Source organism: Bos indicus, chromosome 8 (assembly GCF_029378745.1).
Source record: "Bos indicus isolate NIAB-ARS_2022 breed Sahiwal x Tharparkar chromosome 8, NIAB-ARS_B.indTharparkar_mat_pri_1.0, whole genome shotgun sequence".
NCBI lineage: Eukaryota > Metazoa > Chordata > Mammalia > Artiodactyla > Bovidae > Bos > Bos indicus.
This window is the reverse complement of record NC_091767.1, coordinates 59,694,496-59,708,416: the sequence shown is the minus strand read 5'-3', so window position 1 is coordinate 59,708,416 and position 13,921 is coordinate 59,694,496. Positions and strand designations below refer to the sequence as shown.

Here is a 13,921-nt window from a genome sequence, read left to right as displayed (position 1 = left end):
CAGCTGTGTAGGACGACAGCAGAAAGGGAGCCAGGACCACCCTGAAACCCCACAAACTGATGGAGAGAAAATGCCCACCAAGTAAGGGAACCCCATTCTGGGAACTCAGTGAAAGTGAAAGTTGCTCAGTCGTGTCTGACTCTTTGTGACCCCATGGACTATACAGTCCATGGAATTCTCCAGGCCAGAATACTGGAGTAGGTAGCCTTTCCCTTCTCCAGGAGAATCGTTCCAACCCAGGGATCGAACCCAGGTCTCCCTCATTGCAAGCAGATTTTTTTACCAGCTGAATCACGAGGAGGCCCAAGAATACTGAAGTGGGTAACCTATCCCTTCGCCAGCAGATCTTCCCAACCCTGGAATCGAACTGGGGTCTCCTGCAGGAACTCAGATCTGCTGGGAATCCCAGGATGAGGGAGAGCCAGGGCTTCAGACTAGGACCCCCCAATCTGATGGGAGGGTAGAGCCCCACCCTGGAGCAGTGATTAGGAGACCCTCTGTGGTCAGTTGAGCATAAAAGAGCTCCGACTGCAGGTAGAAAGCCCAGGGACTGGGCAGCCAGGAGAGGAGTGTGGGGCAAATCGGGTGACCAGGGTGGGTTGTTGGAGTCCAGCACTGTCAAGGCGGGTCTGGGATGCAAGAAGGAGGGGCGCAGGCAAAGTGCAAGGCCAGGCCTGAGTACTGGCTCTCTGACCCCCTCAGACCTGACCCCCTGCTCTGGGCCTCAGTCTCCCCTCCCCTGCCCCTCTGCCCAGGGCTCAGGGATGCCATTTGCTTCACTGAGCCCATCTATCTGAAACGGGTTCACATCTTCCTGTTTTGTGACTGGAAGTCACAGGGCAAGGCGTGAAGCCGTCAGTCACAGAGGCAACACAGAGCCTCATCGTTTGAAGGGGTCAAGGGGAGGGGGCAGAGGGAGAGCGGCAGGGTAGCCCCGGGGCGGTGGACGAGGAGGGGGACCAGTGGGAGCAGAGGTGCCCAGGACCATGGCTGAGGCCATCACCTATGCAGACCTGCGGTTTGTGAAGGCTCCCCTGAAGAAGAGCAACTCCAGCCGGCTAGGACACGGTAAGGGCAGCTGCAGTGGCTCCTTGATTCTGCAGCTCCATCCTCCTTCAAGACCCCACTCCCACCCCACAGACCCCCATCCTGATCCCACCTTTCCTCTTCTCTCCAGACCCAGAGACTGATGAAGATGGTGAACTCACCTATGAGAATGTGCCTCCAGGCACAGGAGGACCCTCAAGCTTGGCCTCCTCTGGATTACGGGATAAAGCAGGTCTGGGGAGCCTGGGGGATGTGTGTTTGTAAGGGGCTATGTTTTGAGTTGGGGGAGTCCACAGCATTCTTGGGAGGACAGTATCCTTGGAGAAAGGATGGGGGTTCTCAGGAAGAGAATGAGGACCAATCACGGGAGCCAAGGAAGAATAAAACTTCCAGCGGGGAGTGAGGGCTCTATGGAGGGATCAGGGCAGCCCTGTTGGGGTGCAGAGCTCCAGTGGGAAATGGGAGTCCCTAGGGAGAGGGGAGAGAGAGAGGGAAGCGGGAGGAAGGGAGAGCACTCCTGGGGAGGTTTTGGCAGGCAGATGAGTGGCCCCAGAGGGAAAGATCAAGGGAGACCCTGAAGGGTTATAGAGGGTCCCCGGGGAAAGGATAAGGTAAGACCCAAGACGGGCACGGGAGCCCCAGGGGAGATGAGGAGCTCCGGAGAGCGCGAAGGGTGGCCCCGAGCGGCGGCCGAAGGTACCTTAGGACAGACTGGAGTCTCGGCGCGGTGGAGGGGGTAGGAGTGGGAAGAAGGGGCATTTCCTGGGCTTTCCCACCTTCACAGGAGTCTCTCCCTTCCGCAGGGGCTCAGTCGGAGCAGCCAACAGCTGCCTGGAGCCCCGTGACGTCACCAGCTGCCGGGCGGATTCTCTGGTGTGAGTACCCGGTGCTCCCAGCCCCGCCCGCGCCTCCCGCTGCCCAGCTAGTGTTCCACGTCCTTCGCGGGATGCTTTTTCCCGCGAATCTCCACCCTACCCCCAACCCCTCGGTCTGTCAATTTTCGTGGGGCTCACTGCACCCCCACCCCCGCACCCCAACCCGCTGTCCCCCTAAGGTCATGCAGCCTGCATGCGGTACCTGGTTCTGGGCCTGCTCCTCACCTGCCTGCTGTGCGGGGTGGCTGCCACCTGCCTGGGAGTGCGCTGTGAGTATGGCTGCCCCTGGTTTTCCACTTACCCGGAACAACGTTCTCCCCGACTCTCCCCAACAGCTGCCCTTCCTCAGCAGGGCGGGAGTCACTACCATCACAGCCTCAGCCTTGGGCTGATTTCTAGCCAGGTCTGTTTGCAGAGCGCAGTGACTTCCTAGATTGTCCTGACCTAACCCAGTGCCCCCTGAAGCTTTAGGCGGTCAGAGCTTATATTCCGTTCCAGCCTGTTAGGGCAAACTTGCAAGAAGCAGAAAAGGGACTGATGCTGAAGCCTCGGGTTGCCAGGGCATGGCTGATGATGTCCTGAATCTCTCTTTATGGCCAAACAGATCTGCAGGTGTCTCGGCAGCTCCAGCAAATGAACAGGGTTCTGGAAGCCACCAACAGCAGCCTGAGGCAGCAGCTGAGCCAGAAGATAACCCAGCTGGGGCAGAGGGAAGAGGATTTGCAGGGATCCAGGAGGAAGCTGGCCCAGAGTCAGGAAACACTACAGGTGGAACAGAAGGCTGGCCAGGCTACCAGACAGCAGTTGCAGGCCTGCCAGTCTGACGGAGAGAAGACGAAAGAGGCCTTGAGAAATAAGGAGACAGAGAGGATGAACTTGGAGCAGAGGCTGAACAGTATGCAGGAAAGGCTACAACCCTTCTTCAAGTGCTCCACCCCAGGTATCTGCTCTGGGAAAGGAGAGATGGGAGGGCCTGCCATGACGGGTGGATTGAAGAGAGGGGTCTATCTATTGGGGTGCCATTGAGTTGTTCAGGAAAGGGGTGGTGAGCCAGAGTGCTGGCTGACATGGACATGAGTTGTGCATCCTTGGCCAGCAGGGGGAAGGATCTAGCCACCTACTGGATTTAGGGTTTGATCCCTGGGTTGGGAAGGTCCCCTGGAGAAGGGAAAGGCCACCCACTCCAGTATTCTGGCCTGGAGAATTCCATGGACTGTATAGTCCATGGGGTGGCCAAGAGTCGGACACAACTGACTTTTACTTTCATCCAGCTCTAAGGTGGGATCCTCTTGGGGAGAAGAGGGTGGCAGCCAGCAGTGCAAATGATACAGAGCAGCAAGCTCAGGGCTTATCTGGCTCATCTCAGGGCTCAGGGCATATCAGTATCAAGGATCTGGAAACTCCCTGAATTTGGATGTGAAATTGATTGTTCACATGTTTTTCTGTAGAGAGGGCCTATGTTGCTAAGTCACTTCAGTTGTGTCCGACTCTGTGCGACCCCATAGACGGCAGCCCACCAGGCTCCCCTCCCCTGATTCTCCAGGCAAGAACACTGGAGTGGGTTGCCATTTCCTTCTCCAGTGCATAAAAGTGAAAAGTGAAAGTGAAGTTGCTCAGTCATGTCCGACTCTTAGCGACCGCATGGACTGCAGCCCACCACGCTCCTCCGTCCATGGGATTTTCCAGGCAAGAGTACTGGAGTGGGTTGCCATTGCCTTCTCTGAGAGAGGAACTATAGCTTTACTTAATTCTTGTTACAGCTGAGCTTCCCCCAAAGATTAAGAATTACTGATGGTTGTGGTATAGTCTGGAGTTGGGGCAAGGCAGCTGAGGCTCTATCAGAGAGCCTGGAGGGCAGTGAACTAGGGTGGAATTGCTCATCCCTTTTGAAAGGAGGAGTGCAGCAGTATGTGGGGATGAAGGAGGGGGACACACAGAAGGTCTGCCAAAGTAGGCTGAGGTTGAGGGAGGGTCCCCTGCCCGAGCGGACGGGACTGCATGTGGACTGGTTGTCTAGAGGTTAGGCTCTGTCTAGTGCAGGGATATCTGGATACTCCCCCAAATCTTTAAACAAAGAGATTATGTACAGACACCTGCAGCCCTGGTTTCTTTAACCTTCTCACTCTCTACAAGCCTCACTTTTCATGCCAGTACTGCCCACCCCCACTGCCATCCCCCATCCCCACCGCTGAACCTAGACCTCAGCAACCCAAACCACACTTCCACTGAAAGGACGGCTCAGATCTTCACTCTGACCACAACGGGTCCCCACACTTCTTCAATCTCACAGAGGCCTTCAACCTGCTGGCTCCCCTGTTTCCTCCCTTCTCATCAGCCATCACCTGTCTTCACTTCTTTCTCCCCCCATCTTGATTTGAGGGCCTGTCCCCTTACTTCAGCCACCCCACTCACTCCTTGGTTCCAGTGTCCTTCTGGTATATCTGACTGGCAATATCTCAACTCTGGATGAACACACATGCCTACACCCAGGGGTGACAAGCTGTGCAGTCATTCTGCTTGGTGCCACAAAACTCGAGTCTCAACGTCTGGTGGGACCCCACACTACTAGCTCTCCGTACCCCACTACCCTCTCAGCAGATGGCCCTACTCTGCCAGAGAGGAATTTCCTCTGTTTTCCACCACCAGTTCTGTGTATCCATTTGCATTTAACTGCAACGGCTTGCTGAATGTTTTCTCTAAACATCCCTCCTCCAAATCCACTTTTCATGTTGCAGCCAGGGTGATCCTTTAAAAACAAAAATCTGATCATGTCATTCCAGTTAAGATCATGTCAGTTAATTAATTACATCAAAAGTTATGGAATACATACTCTGTGTCCAGCACTGTGCCCAGGCACTTGGGATACAGTCAGAGAACAAAATGCCTCAATGTAAAACCTTACATTGACTTTCTCTTGCTCATAACATAAAAATAAAAAATTCTCAGTCTGGTCCCCATGGCCCCTACCTACCTTTCAGTGTGCCGCTCATCCCCTCACCCTCGTTCATTTGGCCACAATGACTTCTATATTCCTTTAAGTTGCTGTGGGACAGTAACTCAAGGGAGTAGCTGGGTGGGGATGAGAAAATATGGACAGAAGAGAGGGAATTGGAGGGGAAGGAATGATTTTTGGGGAGGTAGGATGGATGGGACAAGGCAGAGAGAGGTGGGTTGGGATCAGGAGCACAGACTAGGGTGTCGGATATTAAAGAAAGAGGGAGGTTTATTTCTGACCAATAGTCAGGAGGAGAGAAAAGAGACATATTTTGAGATGGAGGGGAGGAAAATGGGGAGAGTTCACATGTCAAGTGTCTGACAACTTCAGCAAAGCAGGAAGCAAGGTTGTCAACTTGTGGAAGACTGGAGGGGAAGCTAGTGGCTAGGAGCTTGAGGAATGAGGGGAAGTTTTGAATATACGCTGGGGAATGCATTAGGGAGCTCAGTGAGATTAATGGGAGGCCCGTTGATCACTTGTTTATTGGGGACCCAGGTAAGGTTAACCAAAATGGGGGGTAGACTGCAATTGTTCAGGAACTGGGGATAGTACCACCAGCCCTTTTCAAATAAACCTCCCAGATTGGAAAAAAATTGATTGGTTGATTGGTTTTTGGCTGTGCTGGGTCTACATTGCTGTGTGGGCTTTCTCTAGTTGCAGCGACCAGGGACTCCTCTTCATCGCATAAGCTTCTCATTGCAGTGTCTCTCTTGTTGCAGGGCATGGGCTCTAGGTATTCTCAGGCTTCAGTAGTTGCAGCACGTGGGCTCAGTAGTTGTGGGCTCAGGGCTTGTGGGCTCTAGGGCATGGACTTAGTTGCTCCGTGGCATGCAGAATCTTCCCAGACCAGGGATTGAACCCATGTCCCCTGCACTGGCAGGCAGATTCTTATCCACTGTGCCACCAGGGAAATCCAAACCTCCCCGGTTTTTAAGGAGTAAAATTGTTGAATGTCAAAGGCTTTCACTAAGTATGCACAGGTATGGCATTTCCAGGGTAGTCGAAGAAAAAAAGATTACAGAGTTTAAGGACCAGATCAGTTCCACTCCAGGGAATATTGTTAGCAACCAGATTGCTGAGTGTTGAGATCCCCCTCCTGGGTCTGGACAGTGCAGTGCTGTCACTCTCTTTCTGCTTTTTAGGTTCCTGCTGTCCCTTGGGATGGATACAGAATGAGAGGAGTTGCTTTTACATCTCAGTTACTAAGAGAAATTGGATGGAAAGCCAAAGCCACTGTAAATCTCTGTCTTCTGATTTGGCCAAAATCAGCGACAGTTCTTATCCATATGCAGTAAGCAAACCCGTATTCAAAGACTGTAGTGGGTTCTGTTGGGTAAAGGGACATATGTCACTGAGTCAGGGATGGCACTGTGCAGCTTCTCAGCACAGAGCTCCAGGTGGCCCTACCTACTGATTAGGGCTGGCATGAGAGTTGAAACTTACAAGGCATCCTTACTTTAACCTGTTTCTCATCTCAGCTTTCTGGTCAGTTCTGGGCTGCTCAACAGGTTCTTTGACTCTCATGGTCTCCCAGGCAGACAGGTTCCATACCTGGTGCACTGGATCGTAGGGAATGGCGCCTGTGACAAGAACCGTCCACAGAATGACTCTTCACAGGCTGGCAGAAATTCTTACCCAGCATGTGCGTGTGGGTATGCATGCATGCATGTGTAATGAGGGGTCAGCTTGTATCTGCAGGGTGGCACTTGAAGGGTGTGGGGATGGTCACTGATGAGGCGATATCATGCACCAAGGTTGGGTACAGTCCTCTTGCTGAAGCTCATAGTCTCTCTAGTATTTCCTTCCCCTCCTCTTGACACCCCCTCTCTCCCCCTATTCCAATATTTCCCAGCACTCCTCACACACCTCTGATCTCTTAATTTCCCTTCAGATTTCTCAGATTTCTATCAGAAACTTACGGAAGGTGGTGCCACAAGGTGAATACTGGGTTGCCCACAGAAATCCGTTCTGGCAGCCTGATCATACAAAACATAGTTGGTAAGTTAGGACTTTGGGGCAACAAAAATCCTCTATAATACCTTCGTAAAGACATGGTAATGAACTCTCCCTCCAGGTCATCCTTTCAAAACTTTGGATGTTATAATCGCCCATGTGTCCATTTCTTCTATTTGATTAATAACTCTCAGGGCAGGCATGCTCTGTATTCTGTCCCCAGTACCCAGCAGTCCCTGGCACATGTGTTACTTAAAAAAAAAAAAAAAAAAAAGACTAATTTGGGAGCTATGTCATTTTTCTCTCAGGGGGATAAGTTGAGGATTTAGCTAGGGGTTACAGCTGATGAAGAACCTCGGGTCTAACTTTACAGCCAACAAGGCTACCCAAACTGAAGTTGTACTTCTTCAGTCAAGGCCACTTGGGGCACCAGAGTTGCCCCAGAGAAGTGAGAAAGGAAGTAATTGGGGTAACTTTGAGGACCAACCCCATGGATCTTGAAGCACGGTAGTTACCTAACTGAAGTTTCTGTCTTTGAAAACTTGGGCATTTTCTCCCTCCCTTGGTCCTAGTGCCTCTTTGGGTCGGAGTCCAAACACCTGTCCCTGAACCCTCCCACACACAGCAGGCAGGGTGAGTTAGGAGTTGGGTTAGGTTTGTGCAGGGCAAGAGAAGGGAGGATGGGATACGAGGGGCCAGAGCTTAACCCTGTGCTACTTCACTACCCTTTAGGTATCCCAGTCCAAAATGTCCCACGCTAGAAACCAAGTGGGCGAATCTGGACTCAAAGACAGATTCATCCTGTCACCTTCCTCTTCCCTCCATCTGTGAGATGTCAGCTTTCAGGTCTCCAGACAGGGACCACTCTTTGCACTGAGCTGGGTAAGTGTGGGGGATGGGACTGAGGCATGGAGCCTGGGGGCAAAGGGTCTCACACAGAGGGCAGGGGGAAAACTTGTTGCTGGAGGCGGCAGCCATGTCACAGCCTCCAGGGGCTTGGTCTGCTTATGGAAGGGAGTGTTGGGCAGGGAAGGCCTGGAACTGAAGGGAGGCTGGCGATGCGGCAGTCCAGGTTGCTGGGGAGGAGGTGGGGTGAGCTGGAGGAGGATTCTCAGTGGCAGTCAAGCGTGGAGCTCACTGATGCTTTAATCCTCCAGGTCTCACTGATGCTTTAATCCTCCAGGTACTCAACAACAGGAGCCTGTGCCCTTCAGCCCTAACCTGTAGCCTGCGGGTCCTAAGATCTGCCTTCCTCCAGTGTGTCTTCACTCTGCTCAGACAGGGCCCCGCCAAGGGCTGACCCAGGCCCAGCATCTCTAGGCAAGCCTGCTGGAGATCCTGTCCCAGAAACTGGACTGTTCCCAGGGAACGGGGAAGAAGCTTCTAGAAGAGATTTCGCCCTCCCGCCCCAAAACCTCTTATAGTAGAATGGGTGGGGAGGGCGCACGGGCTGAGTGGATGGGGCAGCCCGGAGCCAGCCAGGCAGTTTTATTGAAATATTTTTAAATAATTTGCACGTGTTAGTCTCGTGTGTCAGCAATGCATTGTCTGGTTCAGTGATCCCCACGGGAGAGCAAGCCCAGGGGTTGGAAAGGAAATGTTCTGTTCCTCGCGTCCATGTTGAGCCTCCCCTGTACAGGGGCAAGAGCTGCTCAGCCTGTGCAGGGCTGGCGCGGTCCAGCGTGTGCTCTCCGTCCTCACGGGGCATCCTGAAGGCCAAGGTGGAGGCCAGAGACCACAGGCCCCACTGCTAAGAGCGTGCCCCAGGCAGCTGCAGGCTGGGAGTGGGTGGCTTGGTGTGGTGCCCTCGGTGGCAGAGGAGACTGCCCGCCTCACAGTTCAGGTTGCGGTAGCGGGCCACAGCTGGTGCGGGGCGGGGGCACATGGACAGGAAGCCAAAGCTGAAGGGGCCAAGGCAGCAGCCTGGGCAGGGCAGTCCCTCCTCAGGCTCCCGAGGAGCTGAAGGGGGCGGCGAGGGTTCTGTCCGCTCCAGGGCTGCTGCGCGGGGCAGACTATGCTGGGCCCGGTTCCAGGGCTCCCCTGCCCAGCCTTGCGGGGAGTTCACCACCACAGCTGGGGGGTTGTTGTTAAGGGGAGGTCCTGATCTAGGGGACCAGGGCTGAGAGGCTGAAGAACAGGTGCTGATGAAGTTGTCTGTGGCCACGGCCATGGCCAGGGGCAGCTGCGGGGCTGGTCTTGGGGGTTCTGGCTCAGGGCTGCTGCCCTCACACTCCATCTGCTCTTCGGCTGAGGGGCCCACAGCAGGAGGGCCAGGACCTGGCAGTGCTGTCTCCATACGTCGGGGAAGCTCAGGGGATGACGGTAGCGAGCGGCAGCGGCGGACAGGTGTCCCAGGCTGGACCAAGGTCTCCGGAGTGGTCACCAGGGGCAGCTGGGTGGAGGGCAGTAGCGATGGAGGTACAAGGGGTAGAGGGGCGACTGGCTTGCTAGGTGTGTCCAGGAGCTTGATCTTGCCACCTCTGAGGTCTTCCCGTAGTGAAAAAGGGTTGACTCGAGTCAGATTGTCCCCCCAGTTGGGGGGTGATTCTGGCGATGGGGGTAGGAAGAGGTCTGACCGGCTTCGGGAGAGCCGGGGGTCTGGCCTGGGGAGTGTGGCAGAGGGACCCCCTCTTGGAACAGATCCTGTAGACAGAGAAGTCTGTGGTCACTGTTCTCAGCACTCATCCGAGTTCCCTGAGGGCCTCATAAACTGACTGGGAGGCTGGTGGGACCAGAGCTGAGAAAAGGGTGCTCTGGAAAGAGGGGGATGTCCCCGCCAGCCTCCTGTACCTCTTCTTCCCTTGTTCCCCTCCCTCAGGCTCTAGAATTAGAAAACTATCTGCTTAGAGATGTCCTCTCACCGCACCCCCACCCCCAGCCTTCTCAACTAATAAAACACTCAGTCTCCTCAGATGATTCCGAGTTCTAAGGAAGAGAGGAGCAAAAGGACCTCAGCCGTGCTCACTTACCCTGACCACGTGTCAGGGGAACCCGGGGGAGGGAGGCTGGCTCAGGCAGCTGCTCCAGGATCCACTCCAGGTGCTGGGTGATTTCAGTGAAGGGAGCACGAGTGCGAGGTTCCATCTGATAGGGAGAGACGAGCAGCTTCACTCAGAGCTCCAAAAGCGTGTCCCTGAGTGTTCCTCCCATCGCCTGGGCTGGCCGGGGGTGCAGGGCAGCGGGGAGAGTGGGGCTCTTACACTGCAGCAGTGGATGGCCAGGAGCAGGAAAGGCAGCGGGCAGTCACCCCCTACCAGGGCCCTGAAAGCAGGCACATCCAGCCCAAAGTCCTGTGGGGACAGAGATGAGACACCTCCGAGTCAGCCTTCCTCCAGTTTTCCTGCTGCCCCCAGTTAGGGCCTCGACCTTCTGGGAACCCTCCGTGGTTATGAACTGCCCAGTCTGGAGTGCATCCTTTTAAACCTGGGCATATCACTCACCTCGGTCCGGGGTAGGTAGTCAGGGTCTGCAGGTACTCGTGCGATGAGCTCACAGAGGACAATCCCAAAGGCAAAGACATCAGCCTGGGATAGGAAAGAATGTCAGTGGGATGCACTGACAGTTCCATGTCAGAATATGTCAGAATTCACGGGAGTCTTGACAGTTGCCGTGTGTTGGAGGGGGTAAGAGGGGTAAGGTCTTGGGTCTTCTGAGTATCTCACAGAGCTGCTGAGGAACTTGGGATGGGGCCTTACAAGAGAATCTCCAGGGTGTCTGGAAGGCCTTGGGGACCTCAAGGGTTGACGTCTTACCTTCTCATCATACAGCTCGCCTCGCAACACCTCTGGAGCCATCCAGTACGGGGAACCCACCACAGCCAACGGCTCCTTCCTTGCCCCTTCCCTGCAGGGGCAGAGTGGTCAGGAATATCCCATCCAAACACCGTTCCCAAACAAAAGGGGGTGAGGTCAGCCCACTCCCCACCCCAAAGGAAATGTGCCTATGGGCTTTGCTTAGATAAGGGCCTTCTGGGAGGTTTAGGGGGATGGGGCATTCACCTCACCTATACACAGGAATCTTTTCAGCCAGCCCGAAGTCACCCACAACAGCTGTGAAGCCTCGGTCTTCCCGTCGGATCAGACAGTTCTGACATATACATATAGCATCCCCGCATACCCATCACCTTCTGTTCTCTGATCTCCCACTATGCACCTCAAAGACCTGTCATTCCAGAATAACCCCATCTTCCTCTGATCTCCCAGTTCTCCAATGTACCCCAATCTTGCAGCATCACCCATCTCTTGGTTTAAACAGAATGGTTCTCAGTCCCTCAGAGCACTCCCCCTCATCCCAGACCCCCATACTCCAATGTCTTGCTACCCCAACATCCTAATGTTGCCTGTTATCCACTTTCCAGTATCCATGGGCTAGTTACAATCTAATGACTCTCAAATCCCCTTTCATGCCTCCACCCACCTGGCCCGCCTACCTTGGATGTGAGGTCTCGGTGGAACACCCCTTTGGCATGCAGGTACCGCAGGCCACGGGCGATGTCCAAAGCCAGGCGGAGCCTGACAGGCCAGGATAGGGGCTCGGGGGAGCTGAGCAGCTGTTCCAGGGTCCCCCCGTTCATATACTGGGACATGGGAGGAGAAGGGGAACGAATATCAAAGTTTCAGTCTGTTCTCTAGGTCTCCCACTTTTAAGCCTGGGGACACTCAGGAGTATCACAAAGTCAGTAGGGTGAGTCTGTGCTCTAGGGTCCCTCATTCATATCCTAAGGCAGTCCGGACCCATACATGAACATCTATTTAAATTTAAATTATTGCTACTGCTAAGTCACTTCAGTCATGTCCGACTCTGTGCGACCCCATAGACGGCAGCCCACCAGGCTCCCCCGTCCCTGGGATTCTCCAGGCAAGAACACTGGAGTGGGTTGCCATTTCCTTCTCCAATGCATGAAAGTGAAAAGTGAAAGTGAAGTCGCTCAGTCGTATCCGACTCTTAGCGACCCCATGGACTGCAGCCTACCAGGCTCCTCCATCCATAGGATTTTCCAGGCAAGAGTACTGGAGTGTGGTGCCATTGCATTCAGTTCCTGTCACACTAATCACATTTCCAGTGCTCCTCAGGAACTTGTGGCTAGTGGCTATGGTTTTGGACCGCACAGATACAGAACATTTTTATCACTGCAGAAAGATCTGTTGTTGGACAGCACCCTTCTAAAGAGTAGCAAGGATGGGACCAGCTGACGCCTTTTATTTGTGGTTTGCCTAAACTGATGTTCTGGGAAGCTTCCCCTGGGTCCTTCCGCCTCCCACTACTCCTCTGCAGATGCACGGGGCTGCTGACACCCTCTCCCCTTGGTGGTGAGGGGGTCCCCCCCCCCGCTTCTTGGCCCATCCTCACCTCTGTAAGAGCGTGCAGCTGCCCTTGGTGCACGCAGACCCCCATGAACCTGGAGGAGGTTGGGAAAGATAGGGTAGGCTGTAAGAGCCTCGGCCTCTCCACAGTTCCCACTTTTCCCGCGGGATCTTTCCCCTCCCCCCAGCAAGCTTCACAGCAAGCGGCTGGGGCCCGCTCACCTTAGGATGTTGGGGTGCCGAAGCCGGTTCATCAGCTGCACCTCCCGTAGCGTGTTTCCCCGGTTACTGGGGAGCCTGTTCATTTTCAGCACCATGACTTGCCCTGACTGTCGGTGCCGAACCTGCGGGCGGTAACGGATGGCTAGTCCCGCGCAGGTCGGGAACACTGCCAGGGTCCAGGCCCCTAGTTCCAGCCTCGCGTCTGAGGCTCGGTCCCGCCCCTCTGCCCTCTCTGTTGGTCCTACCTTGTAGACCTCAGAGAAGAAGCCGGCCCCGATCTTCTCGGCGCAGTGGAAATCGTCCACGCGTGCCAGGCTGGACACGGCGCTGCGGAGAGCCCGGTAGGAGGAGGGGCGGCCCCGGCCCGGGCCTCCTCCCGCTCCCCCCGGCCCCGGGGGCCCCTCCCCCGGCGCCTCTCCAGGCCCGGGCCCAGGGCCCCGTAGTGGGGGCCGTTCCCCGGCCATGGCCGGGCCCCCAGGCCGGGGCCTGCCTCACATGGCAGGATCCCCGGGCCCCGGGCAGGCCGCGCTCGCCATGGGAGCGGGCCCAGACGGATCAGGGGCGCCCGGGTTCCCGCTCCCGCTCCCGCCCTAGAGAATAGAAGATTCGCCGAAGATCCTGGGCCCGCCCCCGCCTCGCCGGCTAGCTGGGCCCTGGTGGACGCCGCTCCGCTCCGCTCTGCGCAGGGCCTGGGCCTGGGCCTGGGCCGGGCGGTGGAGGTGGCGCTCCCGGGCGCCGGCGGGCAGGCGGGCAGGCTCCCCGCAGGCGGAGGCGGGCGGGCGGGCGGGCGGGCGGCGGCCGCTCCGCTTCGCCGCTGGGGCTCAGGCTCCGCGGCCTGCCGGGGGCGGGGCTGAGCCGGGCCTCTGATTAACTCCTTCGAGCCTGGCCTCCGGGCAGCGGCCACGCCCCCTCAGGTGCGCACCCCGCAACCGGAAGCCACTATGCCCTAGGCGAGTGGGTCTGGGGCGTCGGGGTCAAATGAGGTCAGGCCTGAGCTGAATACCCGAAGGGAATTAAGGGCTGATTGTGCGTACGCGCAGTTCAAATGTCTTTTAACTGCCCTGGGAGTCCTTTCTCCTCTCCCTCCCTCAGGTCACTGGCAGTTGACAACTCGGCTCAGGGAGCCGCAAGATTCCTGGGCTCAAAGGACACGCAGGGCTGAAAAATGGATCCTTCTGGCCTAGCCACAATCAGAGGCAGCCCAGCAACCTACCTACCTTCCCAGCCTCCGCCCTGGCCCAGCCTGCCCATTTCCCAGGTCTCGACCTTTACACCTTAAATCTCCGGACTCCCTGACACTTTCTACCTTCTTGGGGGGTGGTGATGCCCCGAGACTGCAGCGAGCCCTCGGCCAGCCCATTCCAAGTGTGGCCCCGACTCCTCCTCATCCATCCCGCCTCCCTCGAATAAAGTTCAGATTCCAGAGCCTGGTCAAGTGACCACCCAGCCTGCACCTTCCTTTTACTGTTTCGTCCGAATGCCCCTCTCTCTCAAAAGAGAAGACTCCACCTGTAGGGACGCCCCTC

At 55.9% G+C, this 13,921-nt stretch overlaps 2 protein-coding genes and 1 long non-coding RNA gene across 6 annotated transcripts in view; 1 reads left to right on the top strand and 2 right to left on the bottom strand.

Moving 5' to 3' along the window:
* LOC139184562 (uncharacterized) overlaps positions 1-1,864 on the bottom strand; it is a 19,519-nt gene extending 17,655 nt beyond the window's left edge. Inside the window, exons 1-2 of the long non-coding RNA XR_011568098.1 lie at positions 1,748-1,864; positions 1,209-1,290 (exon numbers count right to left, since the gene is read on the bottom strand). This is a non-coding gene — a long non-coding RNA (uncharacterized lncRNA). The remainder of the gene's footprint in view (positions 1-1,208; positions 1,291-1,747) is intronic.
* On the top strand, positions 881-8,380 carry CD72 (CD72 molecule). 4 transcript variants are annotated; one of them, XM_019966152.2, is made up of 9 exons: positions 888-1,068; positions 1,178-1,279; positions 1,851-1,922; positions 2,102-2,191; positions 2,527-2,862; positions 6,060-6,208; positions 6,809-6,915; positions 7,603-7,752; positions 8,054-8,380. In XM_019966152.2, exons 1-8 carry the CDS (start codon positions 987-989, stop codon positions 7,745-7,747), a joined length of 1,083 nt encoding a protein of 360 aa, XP_019821711.2. In that variant the 5' UTR covers positions 888-986; the 3' UTR covers positions 7,748-7,752; positions 8,054-8,380. The 4 variants fall into 4 exon arrangements, 2 of the variants coding, with proteins under 2 accessions (XP_019821712.2, XP_019821711.2); XM_019966153.2 differs by lacking the exon at positions 2,102-2,191 and having other exon boundaries at positions 887-1,068; XR_011568097.1 differs by lacking the exons at positions 6,060-6,208; positions 6,809-6,915 and having other exon boundaries at positions 881-1,068.
* TESK1 (testis associated actin remodelling kinase 1) lies at positions 8,322-13,921 on the bottom strand. Its single transcript, XM_019966151.2, has 10 exons — positions 12,641-13,921; positions 12,396-12,517; positions 12,220-12,268; positions 11,300-11,446; positions 10,874-10,956; positions 10,623-10,713; positions 10,311-10,394; positions 10,071-10,160; positions 9,840-9,954; positions 8,322-9,513 (listed from the first exon to the last, which is right to left on the bottom strand). The coding sequence occupies exons 1-10, from the start codon at positions 12,857-12,859 to the stop codon at positions 8,621-8,623; spliced, it is 1,893 nt and encodes a 630-aa protein (XP_019821710.2). The 5' UTR covers positions 12,860-13,921; the 3' UTR covers positions 8,322-8,620.

Bases quoted from the DNA above. Each gene is read 5' to 3' on its own strand.
- CD72 (XM_019966152.2), top strand. From the start codon at position 987: ATGGCTGAGGCCATCACCTATGCAGACCTGCGGTTTGTGAAGGCTCCC. The intron at 1,923-2,101 runs GTGAGTACCCGG...TGTCCCCCTAAG, and splicing joins TGCCGGGCGGATTCTCTGGT to GTCATGCAGCCTGCATGCGG. The intron at 6,209-6,808 runs GTAAGCAAACCC...ATTTCCCTTCAG, and splicing joins ACAGTTCTTATCCATATGCA to ATTTCTCAGATTTCTATCAG.
- TESK1 (XM_019966151.2), bottom strand. From the start codon at position 12,859: ATGGCCGGGGAACGGCCCCCACTACGGGGCCCTGGGCCCGGGCCTGGA. The intron at 10,957-11,299 runs GTAGGCGGGCCA...TGTATATGTCAG, and splicing joins ACCGAGACCTCACATCCAAG to AACTGTCTGATCCGACGGGA. The intron at 9,514-9,839 runs GTAAGTGAGCAC...CTCTGTCTACAG, and splicing joins TCCCCTGACACGTGGTCAGG to GATCTGTTCCAAGAGGGGGT.